At 42.2% G+C, this 19,930-nt stretch overlaps 2 protein-coding genes across 4 annotated transcripts in view; one reads left to right on the top strand and one right to left on the bottom strand.

Annotated features, from left to right (window-relative positions):
- Window positions 1–758: 758 nt before the first annotated feature.
- On the bottom strand, window positions 759–2,882 carry LOC134739779 (large ribosomal subunit protein eL31-like). Its single transcript, XM_063666924.1, has 3 exons — window positions 2,814–2,882; window positions 1,752–1,831; window positions 759–1,170 (listed from the first exon to the last, which is right to left on the bottom strand). Exons 1-3 carry the CDS (start codon window positions 2,880–2,882, stop codon window positions 759–761), a joined length of 561 nt encoding a protein of 186 aa, XP_063522994.1.
- A 3,166-nt stretch (window positions 2,883–6,048) lies between these two features.
- Window positions 6,049–19,930, top strand: part of ELOVL5 (ELOVL fatty acid elongase 5) — an 80,730-nt gene continuing 66,848 nt past the window's right edge. The window contains exon 1 of one of the 3 annotated variants that reach the window (XM_054493612.2): window positions 6,049–6,996. The gene's annotated coding sequence lies outside the window, so the exon portion shown is untranslated. Of the gene's footprint in view, window positions 7,458–19,930 lie in introns of all 3 variants that reach the window. The other 2 variants (XM_054493613.2, XM_054493614.2) reach the window with 2 other exon arrangements.

The following is a 19,930-nucleotide window of genomic DNA, read 5'->3' as shown; positions in this document are numbered from 1 at the left end:
AAAGAGAATTGACTAAGTGAACTTGACACAAAGGGATATATGAATTTGGGAAGAAAAAAGTGCTTTACAATCAAAGGCCAAGAAATAGTTTTCAAAAATAATTAAACTGCAACACAAACTTGTAGAATTTCACTTGAGTCTTAACATCCCACATTCACTCTTGGCAAAAAGTGAATTTGAGACTGTGAAAATAAATTATACTACCAGTTTTTGACACGCAAAATCATGTCTAATATTGCAGGTGGACAAAAGCACGGCCTTTTATGACACATTATACTGAGAACTAAAACATCGCACAACTTAGAATGACTAATTCACTTATGGCTAAGTTTTAAAAAACTTTTGTTCTACAAAAGACAGAATTAGCACAAAGCGTATTCCGTACTGTATCACCGGCTCCAAAAAATCTCATAGAGCACTTTCAGAACATACTGCTTAACAAGAACATACTCCTTAACAATAGAAACCACATCGCTGTTCTTGGTCAGTTGTTCACAGGTAGGTTTTTGGCTAAAAGTTTATTTATCTTCTGCTTTTGTTTACATCCTGGAAATCTTTAGCTATTTAATATGTTACAGAATAAAATAAATCAATTATGAAATATATCTTTTAATAACCAGCAAAGTAAAGACACATTGACCATCTATCTTAGATTAAAATCTTACCTTATCTTCAGCATATCTTAGCATATGAAGTTGAGAAATGAGACTTTTTTTTGCAGTTTTATAACTTTATTTGATGTATTTGAGGTTCAGCGATTAGTTCTCATCCACATGGACTGTCTGTACAATTTTGAAAGTGCTAACAGGTACATAGGTAACCAAAGTATAGAGCTTATTTGGTGAATCTTCATCCTCATTACGTTTTCTGGACAACCGCACACGGATTCGGTATGGGACATTCCTTATTCCTTTGGCGCAGACAGCTTTGTTGAGCCTGCTATCAATGCGCACATCTAGAGTTTCCACCTCCTTCACGGCAAATTTCGGAATCTCTTTGAGTGCCCGAGGGATACGCTTCTTGAAGCGCACTCCATGGATGCACTTGTGAATGTTGATGGTGTATTCTTGGATCACCACCTCGTTGATGGCAGAACGGCCCTTTTCTTCTCGCCACCCTTCTTTGCGGGAGCCGTTCTGCCGCGTCCAAGTTGGAAAGGGAGAACTGATACTTGAATTTAAATTCTAATTCTGCAGTAACTGGCTGTGCAGCCCTGGTCATGTCACTTAACTCTTCTGTGGCTCAATTTGCTTGTCTCATTATAATGTTGAAAGCATAAGGGAAAGAATTGTTACCAACCTGGATTCATCACTGAAATAAATATAACAGTTTTTATGTCAAGAGAAAGTGCTTGATATTCAAGGTAACTGATGCATGCATGGAAAGGGTAAGATATCCCAAATTCATAGCAATTTAAGACTAAATAATGTTTTGTTTTCATTAAAAGTATAGTTACAGTCTTTTTAATAGCACTTTAAAAATGTTAAATATTCCTTTGGAGCATGTTAACTTTTCAGATTTTAAAATTTCAGAAAGGCAAAAGGAGAAATTTGTTGTATCTACTGTAACAGGGAACAGAAAAATTATACTCAGATAATATTTTTAAAACTATTGTAGTGTTTTCTTTCTCTTTGACTAAATTTTTGGTCAAATGATACCTAGTAAAAACATATATTATTGACTTGCATTTCAATTTTACATCAATTCATTTGTTCCTTTACCAAATCAATAAATATTTATTGAGCTCCTACCAAGTGCCAGGCAGTGTTCGAAGTGCTGGGGAAACAGTGGTGAAGAGAACAAAGTCTGTGTCCTCAATGAGCTTATGGGGCTGTGGGGATAATACACAAATATTAAAAAGTAAATCTATACTATGCCAGAATGTTAAATGCTAAGGAGAAACATAAAGTGTTCCAGAGTGTGAAAGGCAGGGAGGGAGGTGTTGCAAATTTAAAGGGAGTGATCCAGGGGAACTCCCTAAGAAAATGACAGTGATGTAGCAACCAGCATGAAGCAGGGATGTAAGTCTTGGAGATTTCTGGGTTAGGTCATTCTAGGCATGAGGTAAAGAGTAAATGCAAAGGCCCTTAGGCAGTCTAGTGCTTGGTGTGCTCAAGATATTTCTTGAGGCCATTGTGGGTGGAAGACAGAGTAGCTGTTTAAAGTCAGAGAAATGGCAAGTTGCAAAATCATGAAGGATCTTATAGGCCATTGTAAAGATTTTGACTTTTACTCTCAGGGAGATGAGAAGTTGCTAGATGACATTGAGCAGACATGTGACGTGATTTGGCTTTGGTTTTAAAAGGATCACTCTGGCACCTGGTTTGGGAATAGACTGTAGGCAGCAAAGACAGAAGTAGAGGTCTGGTTAGGAGACCATTACAACATTCTAGGCAATGGTTGATAGTGACTTAAACCAGGTGGTCATGTTAGAGATGGTAAAAAGCAAACACATTCTGGATATGTTTCAAAGGTCAAGTAGTAGAGTGTTGCTGATGCACTGGATGTAGTAGGTGAGAAAAAAAGAGGAGCTAAAGGTAACTCTAAGGTGTCCGATCTGAGAAACTGGGTCCATAGAATTGTCATTTACAAACTGGGGACTACTGTGGAAGATCAGGTTTGAGGGCCAGTTAAGAGTTCATTTTTTGTTATGCTTAATTTGAGATGTCTTTTGGATATCTCATTTATGAATATATCTCATTTAGAGAAGTCATTAATAGGTAATTAAGTACGTAAGTCTGGAAATCAGGGAAAATGTGTGGGCTGGAGAAATACATTTGGAAGTCAGCAGACTATAGATGAAATCCAAATACATGAAAGGGGATGATATCACCTGCAAAGCAAATGTGGATACAGAAGACTGGGATGTAGATCTCTTTCATTGCCCAGTCACTTCTGGAGAGAGTACTAAAGAGTGTACAAGGAAGTGGAGAAGAAAATCTAGAGAATCCAGAAATTGTACAAATTGTTCATTCATTAATCAAATATTTATGAACATTTGTGATTTGCCAGAAATTCTGCCAGTCATTAAGAAAACAATATAGCAGACCAGGCATGGGCAGTGTCTTCAAGTAGTTCATGTTCATCAAGATGAACATTCAAGGACAAGGATAGAGATAAACTGCAGTACATATTGTTAAACAGCAATGAAGAGAAGGAATAGCAAACAATGGAAGTATGGAACTGACTCCAAGGTCTGAGGAGGACAAGAAACTGCCTTTATTCTACCTCTGCCTCCAACAAAGACAAGCCAGGCCTGTGGGAATTCTGGGCAGCAAGATAATAGAAAACACAAATTAGAACAGAAGAAAAAAGGATTGTAGGGGGAGGCAGAGAACGTAGGAACCAACAGAGACTGCAGTGTCATCTTTAGCATAAAATAGCTGCGACTTGGCCTATATTTTAGTCAACTTTGATATGTCCAGAGGCAAACATTGGCTTATATCTTTTCTGGAAGGATGTGTTTCATTAAGTCATGCAAATACTTCCTAATGAAACAAGTTTCACTAATCAGAATTGTATTCTAATGAAAGTTCCAATTGTATTTTTTAATTCAACTGCAGCTGCTATAACAATAAAACAAATTGCCTAGGATGTTAAATACTTTCCTTTTCAAAAGCAATACTGAAGCAACCTTCTAATGCACTTAGAAGTGTGTGGTTTGAGATTTGAGCTCAATGATGAAAACTAGGAGCAAAAGGAAAAATACTACCAGAATATAAAAACAAATAGAAGGCCAGGCACAGTGGCTCACGCCTGTAATCCCAGCACTTTGGGAGGCCGAGGTGGGTGGATCTCCTGAGGTCGGGAGTTCAAGACCAGCCTGGCCAACATGGCAAAACTCCATCTCTACTAAAAATACAAAAAAATTAGCCAGGTGTGGTGGCGGGCGCTCCCAGCTGCTTGGGAGGCTGAGGCAGGAGAATCACTTGAACCTGAGAGGCAGAGGTTGCAATGAGCCAAGATCGCGCCATTGCACCCCAGCCTGGGCAACAAGAGCGAAACTCCATCTCAAAAATAAATAAATAAATAAATAAATGAAGGAGAAAGAAGAAAATACTAATAGTTAGCTATTGAATGAAGATAATTTAACAATCATTTCTTGCGGGACTACCATGTGGATGCTATGAACAAACAGGTAATAATTACAGAGTTTTGTTAACTGTACCTTATCTGGGCTCACATTGTTGGATAGGTGGGTTAGAAGGGCAAGGATGGCTTCAGCACAGTTTCCAGAACCCAGCTGGCCAGGAATCTGATTCTGATGCTACCTAAAACAGGTTCCTTGAGCCCTGTTATTTAGTAAGCCTGGCATTGGATCCTAGGTATTCTTTTGATTTATTTGGAAAAAATCCCACAGTTAAGTTGGGGAGTCGTTTCGGCTCCACTGTTTTTCTTACAGCTTTACTCATGAGTGCAATGATGCAGAAATACGAAGTAATTGTTAGGGTGGGAGGAAGTTTCCCCCAGAGATATATGACACATGATAAACATTACATTGTAATATATAAAATAATACATTTGCATATATATATGTTCTGAGAACTCTAAGTCTCTGGCTGGAGAACTAATGAGAACATGACCTTACCAACATGTTTGAGAGGAGTTAATAATCTAATAATCCTGGGATGTGACTATCTGACAGAGGATTGGAACTCTGGAGCTGAAAAGTGATGGTGATGGTGAGGGGGAATAACAGTTCACAGATTCACTCATCTAACACATATTTATTGAGCCCTTATATGCCAGGGATTGTACTAAGATCCACAGATCAATAAGGAGCAAAATTCAACATGTTTTCCCCTTCAACGGAGTTTACTACCTAAAGACCACTAAAGCAGTGGTCTTTAAAGTGGGGTACATATAACCCAAGGATTGAGTGAGATAATGCCATCAGAAAGCAACTACAGTACAGGGTGGTGATGCTATAATGGAAACCAAGATACACACATCAGTAAAGAACTGTGTAAAAAGGCAGCCTTTGGGGGATGGGAAAAAATAGCAAAACGTCATACTTAATCATACAATAAGAAAAATCACTTGATATTTAATGCATAGCTTGACAGTTATATAAGCTTGAACTTAAAGATATTTTGGTCAAATGGGCTTAAAACATTTTATTGGTGGGTAAGCACAATACAAACAAGTGCGGCGTAAAACTTAAGATTTTTGGAATCTCAAATTAAATTAGAAACTTTTAAAACCTGGAAAGGCAAAACTTAGATGGAATGACAGAGATGAACCCTGGCCTTGGACTACTGGCAGAAAAGTGAAGAATGAAGGAGATATCTCAAAAAATAGTCTATGCCACCAGCATATGCTTTTCACATGTCCCTTGATGTCCATAGCAGCATTTACCACTCTGCATTGTAGTTGCTTCCTGACTGTATCATTTTCCAGGCCCAAGAAGTCCTTGAAGGTTTTAAATTTTGAATACCTAACATAGTATCTAGCAAATTGAAGTCATGCAGTGTTTGTGGAGCTCAATGGCAACTGACAATCTCGATTATTTGTATATGTTTAATTTACTTAATTTGTACATGGTTTGTATACTTGCATTCCTATTGCAATGGCCCACTGCCTGGAACACAGCTGGCACGTGATAAACATTACATTGTAAATATGTAAAAGAATAAATTTGCCGGCCAGGCTCGGTGGCTCACGTCTGTAATCCCAGCACTTTGGGAAGCCGAGGCGAGCAGATTACCTGAGGTCAGGAGTTCGAGACCAGCCTGGCCAACATGGCGAAACCTCATCTCTACTAAAAATACAAAAATTAGCCGGGTTTGGTGACGCGTGCCTGTAATTCCAGCTACTTGGGAGGCTGAGGCAGGAGAATCGCTTGAACCCAGAAGGTGGAGGTTGCAGTGAGCTGAGATCACGCCACTGCACTCCAGCCTGGGCAACAGAGCGAGACTCCGTCTCAAAAAAGAAAAAAAAAAGAAAAAAAAAGAATAAATTTGCCTACATTAAATAGCCGACTGTTAGGTGGATGGACATAGAGGAGTAAGAATACAGCAAGAGGGGCACACGAAGAAAGGCTAAATCTCTGGGGTTTGAATGGGGAAACAGTAGGATACAAGGCTAATGAAGGTCTTTAATTATCCAAATATCAGTGAAAAACAGCAAGGATCTTCCGTTTATGCCCTGAACCCCCTTTGTCTTAAGTGCTTAAATATGCTTAGCTGAAAAGACACTTATTCCATCTTTCCTCATTTAACAATCCTTTAGAATAATTTCTAGAGCAGAAATGGAGTTGATAGTGGCTTCCAAAGAAAAATCAGAATCCCTAAGAAAAATACACGGTAAATCCTTTGCAAAGGAGTTATGGTTACAACAATTTTGAGTCGTTTTGTTCTTGTTGTTTTATCTTGTTCAACTGCAGACCTTCAAGCTCCGGCGGTCTCCGTGGGCATTTAATCCTTTCAGCTTTAACGATGAAGTGGATCCCCTTCAGAATGACATAACTCATAGAGGAGACCGTAACGAGGGTGGGCTTCTGCCACCCAAATGCGGCCACAGACTCCTGCCACGCCTGGCAGTAAAAAAAAACCAGAGTTTGGGGCATCGAGAACTTCACCGGGGCTATTGCGCAGGCTCTGCGTTCCACGCAGGCTTATTAGGAAGAAACGGGAAAAAAATTTCCCAGAGACACGTGAAACGGAGGGGGCCAACCCCGGCCTAGGCTCTCCACAGCATCGGATTCTGGAATTTACAATCACGAAAGTTCTATTGTCCCGCGATTGGCTCCCGGGCCGCATGACATCATAGCGCTTGATTCATCCCTCGGGTCCCGATTGGCTGGCCGCGCCATTGTGACGTCACGGTCAGCCCACGTTCTGATTGTAGATAGCCGGCGCCTTCCTCTTCCCATCGCGGCGGGTCCTGGCCACCGGCGTCTCCTTCTACATCCTCCTCTGCTCCGGCTGCCACCCGCGCTCCCGCCGCCGCTGCCTTGCTGCTGCTCAAAGCTGCTGCCGCCCCCTGGGCTAAAAGGTAAAGCCATCAGCTCCGGGAAACTTCGCCGGGGGCCGCCGCTCGGCCATGACACCCGCGCGAGCGCGCGGCCAGGAAGCGGTCAGAGAGAACTGCCGTTAGGTCTCCGACCTGGTGCCGAGAAAGAGCTGCCGGGGCAGCCCGCGCTCCGCCCGCGGCCTCCAGCTCCGCCGGCTCCGGGGTACAGCCCGGCTCCTCGGGCGCGGGGAAAGGTGTGCGGGCGCTGGCGGCTCGCCCCACGCCGAGGCTGAGGCAGGGCGCTCGGGAGCGTTCTCTGTGCTGCGGTCGCACCTGTGCGCGCTGACAGGCGCCGCGGGGCACGACACCGTGGCCAGACCAGACGCGGAGGGATGGGTCTGTCCGCCTGGGTCCTCCCGCCCTGCCGGCCGGAGCGCGCGGCGGAAGAGCCGAGGGAACGCTCTCGGAGGGAGCGCGCTTTCTTTGGAGGCGGCGAAACCCGGGTGAGTTCGAAGAGCCTGTGCGAGGGTCCGCGGGCACCGGGCGCCGCTGGGGGGACCCTCCGGCCTTTTCTTTTTCTCCTGTTCTCTCCGCCTCCGTTAACCCTGCGGACCTTTCCTCCGCCCCTCGGAGGGAAGCCTGCTAGCTCGGGACCACTTCAGTTTTTATTGAAACCAGACAACGGCAGTCCTCGGTACTCAGGGAGGGATGAGGCTGGTGGGAAAGCGAGAGGGCGGGGACTCGGGGGCGACCGGGGCGGCCCTTTCTGGGAGCCTGATCCCTGGAGAGGCGGGAGCGGTTGGCTGCGAGGGAGGCGCGCGGCGCAGGGGCGGTTGTGCTCTGCGCCGGGGGAGCTGGAGGGTGTGTTGTCTTGCGAGTTGTAAGGAAAAGTGCCTTTTTACTGTTTCCACGCCGGTAAGACTCTCCCACTCCACCACCTCGGGTCGACGGAGCAATGCCTAGAGCAAGAGTTGTTCTTGCTGAACTGTGTCTCGCAACCGTTCCGTGTTCTTGCACTTGGCAGTTCCCCCCGCCCCATCCACAATTGTGAATTAAGCTCCTTGATTGCAAATTTGGAGAATGCATTTGGCCAAGTTATGCAAAGTGGCGGAGGTGGCGGGGTGGCGGGGGGGAGGGGGGTGGAGGGGGGAGGTCTCTTTCGGAAGAATCCAGTGCATGGTTTATTAGCTAGACTGAGGAACCGAGAGGTGCTAGACGGGATTTGTGGGGAGCGAGCAGCCTAATTTGTTTTAAATAGCGGGACCCGTGGCAGGAAGTGCTTCATAGAATTGTACGGAAGAGCTAATGTTGCTTGTCAGGTTTTGTAACTCATTCTCCTAACCGCTTGGCAGATAACCTGTTGGTCTGCACTTGTTTTGCTTGCATGTCTCAGCCAAAAGCATTTCGTGCAGAATCTACAGATAGAAACAGGCGGTTTTGCATTAGATGGCCGTGGACAAACATTTTAGCCTTCCATCTGTGTTTGGGGACAAGTGGGTTACTTTTCTAGTAGCTCAGACACTGCCTGGGATTCTCCAGGAAAGCTCTGCACTTGAAAGGGAAATGTTACTCATTTTCCTTTTAGATTTTTACCCTAGATTCTAACTTCTTATTGCCGGGAACTTTTTCTGTACTGTTTCTCTTTTTGCATTTTCGTTTCTATTTCTAATTGAAGACAAAGGGGAAATTTTTATTGATAGTTATAGATAGGTAATGTTACAGAATGTAGTGCAGAACTTTGCTGAAAAGTGACAGTAGAAGGTTTACTAAAATTTGATGTTTCTCAAGAAAAATATCTTGTAACTTCAGATATTGACCTCACCTCCTTGACTCAATTTCCTTGTCTATAAATGGGGATTTTATGTGGCAGGATCATTGTGGATTTCAAGAGATAATGCAAATGAGAGCCCAGCATTAGATCTGCCAAATGGTGGTTTGAAAATGTTTCCTTTTCATTCCCTGAAATCAACAGAGCTGCTTCTTGGTTACAGACCTTAATTTTTGGATGTTCTGTTTGCAAGAATCTTTTTTTCCACTACCTCCTCTTTTGCTCCCTGCATAATTGTTGCTTGTCTTCCTGCTTCTAGAGGTGAGCATCCATCCTTGGTGTCTTATTTCCAGCTTGAATTACACAAATCAAAGCAAAACTGTTTACTTTTCTTGAGGGTAACTTTGGTGCCTATGTGGGTAGTTAGAGAGTGTGAAGAGAGAGTTTTACCTCTTTCTTTCCTGGCTAGATTCTTCTCTCCTAAAACATTTTGTAATTTTTTTTTTAATTCCTCCTCTTTGCCTACCAGCTCTTCTGTTATCAAAAGGATAATCCTCTCATTAGTTACCTGTAAATAAGTCTTTCCTTGAATGCTTTCTGTGTCAGGTACTTATTAATACGCACATATACATAAACGGTTGCTTTCCACACATAATTCTTATAACACCTCTGTGAGGTTTTATTCCCCAGTTGTTTTTTAAGAATTGAAGAGCACTATGAAGACACGTGCACACGTGTGTTTATTGCAGCACCATTTGCAATAGCAAAGACTTGGAACCAACTCAAATGCCCATCAATGATAGACTGGATAAAGAAAATGTGGCACATATACACCATGGAATACTATGCAGCCATAAAAAAGATGAGTTCATGTCTTTTGCAGGGACATGGATGAAGCTGGAAACCATCATCCTCAGCGGACTAACACAGGACCAGAAAACCAAACACTGCATGTTTTCACTCATAAGTGGGAGGTGGACAGTGAGAACACATGGACACAGGGAGGGGAACATCACACACCTGGGCCTATCGGGGGGTGGGGGGCAAGGGGAGGGAGAGCATTAGGACAAATACCTAATGCACGCAGGGCTTAAAACCTAGATGATGGGTTGATAGGTGCAGAAAACCACCATGGCACACGTATACCTATGTAACAAACGTGCACGTTCAGCACATGTATCGCAGAACTTAAAGTGGAAGAAAAAAAAATTCTCTAGGATTAAGGCCTAGAGATGACAAGTGACCTGTCCAAATTCCTATAGCTCTGTCTCCTGCAACATCTCTGCTCCTTCATATATCCCTGTGCTGCCAGGATTATTTGTCCAGTGGGCTCTGTGCCATTGTATAACACTATTACTCCGTAACTTAAAAATCTAACCTTGTGTTTAAAGGTTCTTGTTAATCCATCCAAGACTGACAATTTATTGTCTCTTAAATCTATCTAAAATCTGTTCCCTTCCTTGTAGCCCACACTTGATTCTCATTTTTTAAATTAATTCATTGACTTCTCAGTTACTGATTTTGGGTGTTAGGGGCTGGATACAAAGATGAATTACAACAGTTCCTGATTCCAGAGGGTTTCCTGATTTAGTATATATTTTAAGCCTCTATACACATACTTAATCTACACCTTGGACCAAAAGAGAGTCAGAAGCAAATTTCTGGGACACTTGTATCTTTATATCTGAGAAAGCTTTATGGCAGAGCTATCCATGTTAGACCTAAGTATCAGGGCCTAGCACTCCTGAATTGGTCAGGATGCTTTTGGTGCAAGAAACAGAAAACCCAACTGAGACTTACCTGTGCATCTGACCTGAAAAGTCCTGAGGGCAGGACTTTTGCTCCATTTCTCTGAAGTCCCCTCAGATGTCTGTTATGTCCTAGGCTGATTTTCCAAGATGACTGACAGCAACTGCCACCATAATCTCACATGGGGATTCCCTGACTTCCTGCCACCCTCCAAAGAGTCCTTTGCCTTAAGGTGATTGACTTAGGCCTTGGTTACTTGAAGCAATAACGGGAACAATGGACATTTGATAAGCTGGGGGCCCATCCCAGAACCAGGGAAGTGGAGTTAAATCTCCTCAGCTAGCTGCTTCACCTTTAAGAAGGACCTGCAGAACACAGGAAGTCAGCTACAGTGTCTATTGTAAGGACCGAATGGATGATTGGATTAAACTAAATTGACTTGAATTAGAATTTAGCCTTACATTTCGTAAAGGACTCTTAGTTGATAGACAGGAATAGGAGGACATGCGTTCTAGGCAAGAGGGAGTTTGGAGAGTAAGCGAGTGTGGAATCATTGGGCAAAAAGCAAATAGCACAATTGGCAGAAGCTGGTTTAGAAGGCAGGAGTGGAAGAAAAGGTGAGAAAGGCAAGTTATTGATGTAATAATAATGGCTAACTTTTATTGAGCTATTGTATGTCAGACCTTGCACTGAGCCCCTCACAAGGACTTATTTCTATTATTAATGGATGCTACAGCATTCCCATTTTACAGGTGGAAAAAGGCCCAGAGTTTAGACACTTGATTTGAGGTCACAAAGCATTCCAGCTCAGATCACCTTGACACCCTGGCCTGCTCCCTCTCCTAAGGTGTTTGGTAGAATACCACCGATAAGCTTTTGAATAAGAATGAGGACATTATGAGTGCTGTGCTCCAGAAAGACAGTCTTGTTAGAGTGTAGGGTGGATTGTTGTGGGTTTGTTAGAGATGGCCAGGGCAGTGAAAAGGCCTGACCTGAAGCCACAGCCATGAGCACAGACTTGAGAGAGGTAATTGTGGGAGACTGTGTCCAGGATAAGACTTGAAGATCAGTTGGATTTGAGGGCCAGCAAGAGGAGGGGTACTTTTCCAAAGAGAAGAGGGAGCTTTGTGATCAGATGAAAATAGCCCCACAGCCTAGATAGATATTCAGACTAGCCATTTCTTCCAATTCCTCCTCTTCACGGCCAGCCTTTGTCTTAGCTATTTTTTTGGTTGCCTTTCTGCAAGAACATGTTTCTACCACATTTCATCTATTGTCAGCTTTTCACATTTCACATCTGGGTAGAGATGGAGCTTATAATCGGTGGCATCTTCAAATCACTGCAGGTAACTTTCCTCATTTTAATATTACAGAATTGAGATGCCTCCTACACTTGTCCCTGGTGAGAAAAGGAAAGCCTCAATGTTACCAAAGGTGGTGCAGCCAGATGCTGGCAGAGCCAGGCTTCTGGGCTTCTTCCACCAGCTGGGTTACCTCCGCTCCCATGATAGTTATTAAAACACATGTAGCTTCACGTTGTAGGTTTATAGTAAGGTACATACATGTTTGTGTGTTTATTAAAACTGAAGTAATTTAAGAAGATTGGAAGGCATGATTGTTTAAGTAGGGTGCCTCATTCTTGTATAGAATCTGGCTGCCTTGGTTTCTTGTCCTAACTTGAAGAAAATCAACTCTGAGCATTGGTCTCTTTTCCTTTAAAGTGAAAGATTAAATTTTATTTTCATTTTTGCCTAGAGCAAATTTTATTTTTTATTTTTGCTTTGTTTCTGTTTGGCCAGGGATAGAGAATGAAAGTGAGATCATTTAGATCTTAGAAAGGTAGATGTTGGCTGGGCACGGTTGCTCGCACCTGTAATCCCAGCACTTTGGGAAGCCATGGTGGGCAGATCATTTGAGCTCAGGAGTTTGCAACCAGCCTGGGCAAATATGGCAAGACCCCATCTGTACAAAAAATACAAAAATTAGCTGGATGTGGTGGTACATGCCTGTAGTCCCAGCGCCTTGGGAGGCTGAGGTGGGAGGATGACTTGAGTCCAGGAGGCGGAGGTTACAGTGAGCCATGATTACACCACTGCACTCCAGCCTGGGTGACAGAGCCAGACTCTGTCCCAAAATAAATAAAGAAAGAAGGAAAGGAGGGAGGGAGGGAAAATGTCAGAACAGGTGATGGAGATTGCAGCAGCAGCCAGCTGCTGGCTTTCTCTTTATGAGATTAAAACATCACTGCTGGAGATGTTCTGGCCTATCCTGACCTGATTTTCAGTTTCTGCAATAGGAACCCTCACCGCCAACCCCAATTTCAACCCATAAATGTTATTACCAGCCTTTTTGGTTCCCACTGGCATGTTTGCTCCATGGTAACATTTTTAGTTGACTTGTAGGCATTCATTTTTAGAATTGTGTAGTCTCTGGATTTAAAATATTCATACTTGGTGACCTTCTAGAAAGACTAAATTCCCACTCTTGCCCCTCCATCCTCTTCTGCCAGTTCTGTGTGAAGTACAGTTGTAATTGCATTCAGGCATGAGTATGTCTTAGTATTCTTTATTATTAGATTGGACTTTTGTACCTTTTATTTGATGTCTGCTGGCTGACTGGGATTTAGGGAAAAATTTCTGATTTATTTTAAGATTTTTAGTGCTGATAGTGGCATGCTTTCTCTAATTGGGAGAATAACAATTTTATTGAAATATACCTGTGATTTTAAACTGTAATCTTTATGGTTATATTAGGTAGGCACCCTCTTGCGAGCACAGGTTCCATCTCTGTTAAGTTCCATATTTACCCCATCCTTTTCCTCATGTCAACAATTTCATCCTGTCAGAATTAATCTCTTATAAGCCCATGCTGAACAGACGTAATTGAAGCCATGCTGGCGAATTGGCCACTCAGGTCTGTGTTTTATGAGTTTCTGAACCCCAAAGTAGTACTTGTTCCTCTTTGGTCTTGGCACAGCAAATGCTACAACAAAGTGAGTGTTGTGAATTTCTCCTTCCCCGAAGAATGGTATTCATGATACCAAATTCAGTAATTATTCATTTGCTTCCAGGGGAGTTTGAAAATGTGGTGTATCTCCCTAGGGGTAGTATTCAGGGTACTTCTGCTTCAGTCTTTGGCAGAAGAAATAATACTTCAATATTTACAGAAGTTGTTGACGCCTCCATCAGCTGTATTTGTTAGAAGCATCTGTGTGAAAATTTGAGTTTGCTTCTGTCCGCACTTCTGCATATTAATCTCTGTTATGGATCTGAGGTGCATTTAAAAGAATACCTCCTGTACTTCTTTTAAGTAAGGACAGCTGTAGGAAGCAGATTGGGATGGCAGCCATGCACCTATGCGGGGTTCCACCTCTGCCACTTAACAGCTGTGTGGGCTTCAGCAGGTAAGTCACTCTACCTCCTTGAGACCCTAGAATCTGTCTAGAACTTGGAAGGTGATAATCCTGTGCCTACTTTGGAGGGTGTTAAAACTATCAGTATTGTACATGAAAGTTAGGTGGGGCACTGACTTAATTTGATTAGCACAGTAAAAACATCTCTCTGTTATACAGGATGTTTATTGAAGCGTTGTTTCTAATAGCAAAAGATTGGAAGAGTTAGTAGACTAAATGTCCTTGAAAAGAATAAATCATGCTACAGCTGGGCAACGGAATATTCTGCAAATTTTAAAGAGAACAAAGCTGTTCTATGGGTACTGAATATAGCTGCTTGGTACCACATAGTAGGCGCTTTTCTGAAGTGTTCAACATATATTAATTCACTGTGGCTTCACAAAAGCCTACGAGGTAGGGACCCCAGTTTTACAGATGAGGAAACTAAGATAAAGGTTAAGTCACTTGTCCAAATATCCACAGCTAGTGGGTGGCAGAGGCAGGGTTCAAACCCAGGCAGACTGGCTTAAAGACTCTAATCTTGGCCACCCTGCTATGCTGTACACCTGTCAGACCTAAGTAGTGATCTTTGTATTTGCAGCTTTAGATACATGAGAGGAAACAAGGTTGAATTTCTTATTCACCGTTACATTCTGGGAGGCTGACGGTATAATCAACATACAGCTTCTGTTGACAGTAACTAAATAAAGGTTTAGATAAAGAAAGCTAATAGGGAATAACATTTATGATCAATACTTGAAAGAGTGACCGTTTGTTTCTTCCATTATTCCTTATTTTAGATATTTTGAACTTAAACTTCTTTTTTGGGGAAAATCAGAAGTGTACACACTGAATAGGTTATAATTGTTAGTGTAAGAAATCAGTGTTCAAAAGCCCAGTTGAATCAGTCAGTGTTCACTAGCCTGACTGGTCTAGTGTGGCTGGATTAGTATGACTGGTCAAGGGCATCCAGCATTGGTTTCCTTACCGGGTCCTAGCCCCATCTGGTTTAATTTACAAGGTATATATGCTCAGAGAAATGCAGACGGGAGGGAAAGACACCCAAATTCTCTAGGGAGCCTCTATCTCCAGATCGCCTGATCTCCGTTGGGTGAAAATGTAAGTCAGGTGTACAAGTCGTACAAGTTGTGTATAGCTTGACAATGGGAATACTTTTTGAGAAATGTATTCTTAGGCAATTTTGTTGTTGTGTGGTCATCATAGAGTGTTCTTACACAAACCTAGATGGTTACCACATACATAGGGCATATGATATACCACATTGCTCCTAGGCTACAAACCTGTACAGCAAGTTACTGTACTGAATACTGTAGCCAGCTGTAACACAGTGGCAAGTATCTGTATATCTAAATGAAGAAAAGATATAGTAAAAATATAAAAGATAAAAAATGGTACAACTATGTAGGGCACTTGCCGTGAATGGAGCTTGCAGGACTGAAAGTTGCTCTGGGTAAGTCAGTGAGTGGGGAGTGAATGTGAAGGCCTAGGACTTTACTGTACACTCTAGACTTTATAAACACTGTATACTTAGGCTACATTAGGTTTATAAAAAATATTTTTCGATTAGGTGTGGTGGCTCATGTCTGTAATCGCAGCACTTCGTGAGGCTGAGGTGGGACCAGGCATTTAAGACCAGCCTGGGCAATATCACAAGACCCCATCTCTACTTATTTATAATAAAAGTTTTTTTAAAAATATGTATTATTTTAATATATATTTTTCTTCCTTAATACATAAACTGTAGCTTATTGTTTTACATTTCTATTTTACATTTCTATTTTACAAACTTACATTTTTTAAACTTTTTGACTGTTTTGTAATAATACTTAGCTTAAAACACAGGCTGTATGGCTGTATAAAAAATATTTTCTTTCTTCGTATCCTTATTCTTCGAGCTTTTTTTCTCCTTTTAAAGTTTTTAAAACTTTTTTGTTAAAAACTAAAACATACACATTAGCCTAGGCCTGTACAGGGGCAGGATCATCAATGTCACCGTCTTCCATCTCCACATCTTGTCCCACTGAAAGGTCTGTAGGGGCAGTAACACGCATGGAGCTGTCATTTCCTATGACAACAATGCCTTCTTCTGGAATACCTCCTGAAGGACCTATCTGAAGCTGTTTCATAGTTAACTTTTTAAAATACGTAATTAGAAGGCGTACACTCTAAATTAATGATAAAAAAGTATAGTATACTAAATACATAAACCAATGACATAGTTGTTTATCATCAGCATCAAGCGTTATGTACTGTCCATAATTTTATGTGTGATACTGTTACAGGTCTAGCTATGCAGTAGGTTTATTTACACCAGCATCACCACAAATGTGTTATTGTGCTATGATGTCACTAGGCAATAGGAATTTTTCAGCTCCATTATAATCTTATGGGAGTATCTTTGTATATGTGGTCCATTGTTGATTTAAAGGTCATTATGCGATGTGTGACTATATTTTGAAAACATTCTGATAGAGAATGATATTAAGTAATTTTGATACAAGGCCCCATTAAGGGCCACTGTGCTGGGCCATGGTGTTCAGGCTATAGACAAGTCTGCCACCACCTTCAGTTCTCTTAGGATCCTTAGACTCTTTCAGAACTGAGTTTTCTTTCTGGGTGTGGGACACTAGGTTTGGCGACATTGTAATGTCTATAAGTATCAGCATTCCTAAAATAAGAGAATCACAAAATTCATGGGGTGGCTTATATATTCACATGGAATCTGAACAGGTGATAAAACAACTGTTGGTTTCAGAGACATGCTATAGAGGAGATGAATACACAATTGCTAGACTGTGTGTCCCTTTAAAAAATGCTGTATTGTAGCAGGATTTTCCCCCATTTTTTACACATTTAACTTTGCTTCTCCCTCTCCTCATTCACCCTCACACCCAAACAACAGTTATAAAATGTGGGCGTGTAGATTAAGTTTTAAAAAAGAAATGTGTTTTTGTGTTATATGCCTTATTTATGTTACATAGGCTTGAATTAAAATCTTTTAAGACATTTTCGTTTGGGGGGTTGCATAACTAATCTTTATTATGTTTCTCCACCGTCTTTTAATTTCAGCTTAAGGTATCACTGCCTTTGTATACTTTGCACAAATTAGGTTGGAGAACTCGATAATTTCCTCAAATGATAATTTATTTTGAATATTCAAGTAATCACATCAGTTAAGAGACTGCACTCAGATAAGAATCATCAGCAGTTGCCCATAGCAGAAAATGTTGCTTAAAAGCCTTTTGAATATTTGTCTCCCTGTTATTTGCAATTGCAGTCTTTTGGTTTAGATGTTTAGAATATGATTGAAGTAGAGCCCAGACTGCTTAAGCTCAGGCTTTAAGGGAACCATTAGAGGCGTGTGTAGTATCTTGGTGTCTGTTACCTGCCTTGGCCATTGATTGTCTTCTCTACAAGATGCTTCATCCAAGAAGGAAGTTGCCCTTTGAAACAGGTGCCCTTTGAGCTTCTCCAGAGAGACCCATAAAGACATTATCCCGGGACCTCATGTTTCTAGGAGAATGTGATAAATATTGTGATGGTTTCATTTTCAGAGCAGCTCCCTTTTCCTCCTTTTGCAAGGAGTAGGAACAAAAAGCAGCTCCTTTTTGTTTCCTTTGTTCCCTTTGCAAGGGCTTAGAATAGGCTCAGTGTGACCCACGGGAAGTTGGATGTGACTAATGACAGTAAGGTAAGTACTTTTCGTTGACCCCCTGGTACAGAGTTCAGGCTTGAACTTACCTTCTTTTTAAGAAATGGGACTGGCGTATTAAATTTAAAATGTAGGCAAACAGTTGCAAAGTACTGTCAGAAGACTAAATCTCATTGCATGATCTACTTGTCCCATGGATTCAAATATCCATCCACCCACCCACCATCCACCCTTAGATATTTATTTCTAGCCCATCTATTTCTTTTGAGCTCCAGACTCATAACTTTTCATCATTGGGTGCCCCACATACCTCCCCTGTTGGCCAGCGTAGTCAGGAGCACCATCCTCCACCAATTTGCCCAAGCCATTAAGCTGGAAGCAATGCTTGTGTTCTCCTCTGTCATCAACCATGCTCTTACCAAACTTTGCTCAACTGTCGGTCACCAAGTATTACTCATTCATACTCTCTGTCCTTTTAAGCTTATTCCCTTTCCCCACATTGCCCCAGCCTTCCATAGCACGTCAGATCCTTCCTGGACAACTACAATTTCTCCTTGGCTCCTTGCCTCTGTTTTCTTGATTCCTAAAAATTAGATGAGGTTGTACCTGTATAGTGCTTTGCATAGTGTCTGGCATGTTTATCTGGCACGTAGTGTAGGTATCTAGCAATTATTTGCCTGAATGTTTCTCTAAATGCATATGTACCTTTCAAATATAATCAGTCCTATGATATGTGCTAATGGCTGTGTGAAGCTGAGTATGCCTTGATAGCCTGAGAATACATAATGTTTCACAAACGAAGAGCTTACCTGGGCAGGAGACTTTAGAAGGCCAGTTGCCTTGCTTCCAGCTGAAGGAGTAGAACACCAACAGCTCTCAGACCATACAAATTGCTAGACACCTTTTCCTGTTGTGGCATGGTGCAATGAGGAGCTCTTACCTATGTCTGGAGACATGCCATCTAAGGACTTGTTGGCTGCAGTCTGTGCAGATCTTCAGATACAAGGAGATGGCCATAGCTGTGGTGCTCTGCAGATGTGGCAGTGGCTTCATCAAGATGAACAAGGGGCCCCTGGAGATGATCAAGCTGCTCACACTGCAATACAAGCTGCTACTGGAATTAGGTCTGCTTCTGGACAAGGAACAGCTTGCTGGAATGGACATCCATGTTCGTGCGAAGGGTAGTGGTCATATGGTTCAGATTTATGCTGTCCTTCAGTACATCTCCAAAGCCCTGGTGCCCTGTTACCCAAAATGTGTAGATGAGGCTTCCGAGGAGATCAAAGACACCCTCACCAGGCCTTGCTGGTGGTTCACCCCTGTTGCTATGAATCCAAGAAATTTGCAGGCCCTGGTGCCTGTGCTCACTACCAGAAATCATACAAGTAAGCCCATCACAAAGATCAAGGTTTACCTTTATAGTAAACAATGGTTGAAGGTCTTTAAGGTTAAAAAAATTGCTAGACATCCCAGCTGCCCTAGAAGCAGAGATGACATGTGCTGTTATTTTAAAGGGCCTTGCTTACCTGCATATTACCCGTTAGGGCTTTCAGGTAGAATATATCAATGATAGACCAGTCTGGTGGCACTGTTCCCAAGAACAGAATAGGGTGAACTTTGATGCCTAGGCACTCAAATGCTCCATAATAAAATGATCGTGGAAACTGGCACTCTTACTCCCATTGCCCAGGATGGAGTGCAGTGGCACCATCTCAGCTCATTGCAGCCTCAAATTTCCCAGGCCCAGGTATCCCTCCTACCTCAGCCTCCTGAATAGCTGGGACTACAGGCAAGCACCACCATGCCCAGCTGATTTTTTATATTTTTGGTAGAGACAGGGTTTCACCGTGTTGCCCAGGCTGGTCTTGAATTCCTAGGCTCAAGCAATCTGCCTGCTTCAGCCTCCCAAAATCCTGAGATTACAGGTGTGAGCCATTGTGCCTGGCCTGGCCCTCTTATTTAACCTTGTTTTGGTTGGCAGCAACATTGAGCCCAGGCTAAAGTACATCATACATGTCGGACAGAGCTTATCTGCCTCAGTAGCCACTTGGTCAGTATTTGTTGATCACTTAAACCCACTCAGTGTTGGTCATTTGTCTGTGTTAGCCTCTGCTAAGGAATGTGGACCCTACACGTGACAATACAGTTACCAGTAAAAAGACTCAGTAGGAATTATGAGGTATATACTCGAATCAACAGGTAGTTTATTATTATACTACGGGTATGGCTGTGTATGTTGCAGTTAGGTTCATCTGCAGTGATGGACATGCCAAAATAGTAGTGGTTTGAATAATGGTATCCCAAAACAAAGTAGAAGTGTATATCTCTCATGAAAGGCAGGGTGGATTGTTCAGGGCTAGTATGACCCTGCGTAAATTCCTTGCTCATCATACGT

This window comes from Pongo pygmaeus, chromosome 5 (genome assembly GCF_028885625.2).
Source record: "Pongo pygmaeus isolate AG05252 chromosome 5, NHGRI_mPonPyg2-v2.0_pri, whole genome shotgun sequence".
Taxonomy (NCBI): Eukaryota; Metazoa; Chordata; class Mammalia; order Primates; family Hominidae; genus Pongo; species Pongo pygmaeus.
Note: the sequence above shows the minus strand (reverse complement) of the source record. Positions and strands in the feature narration are given on the sequence as shown.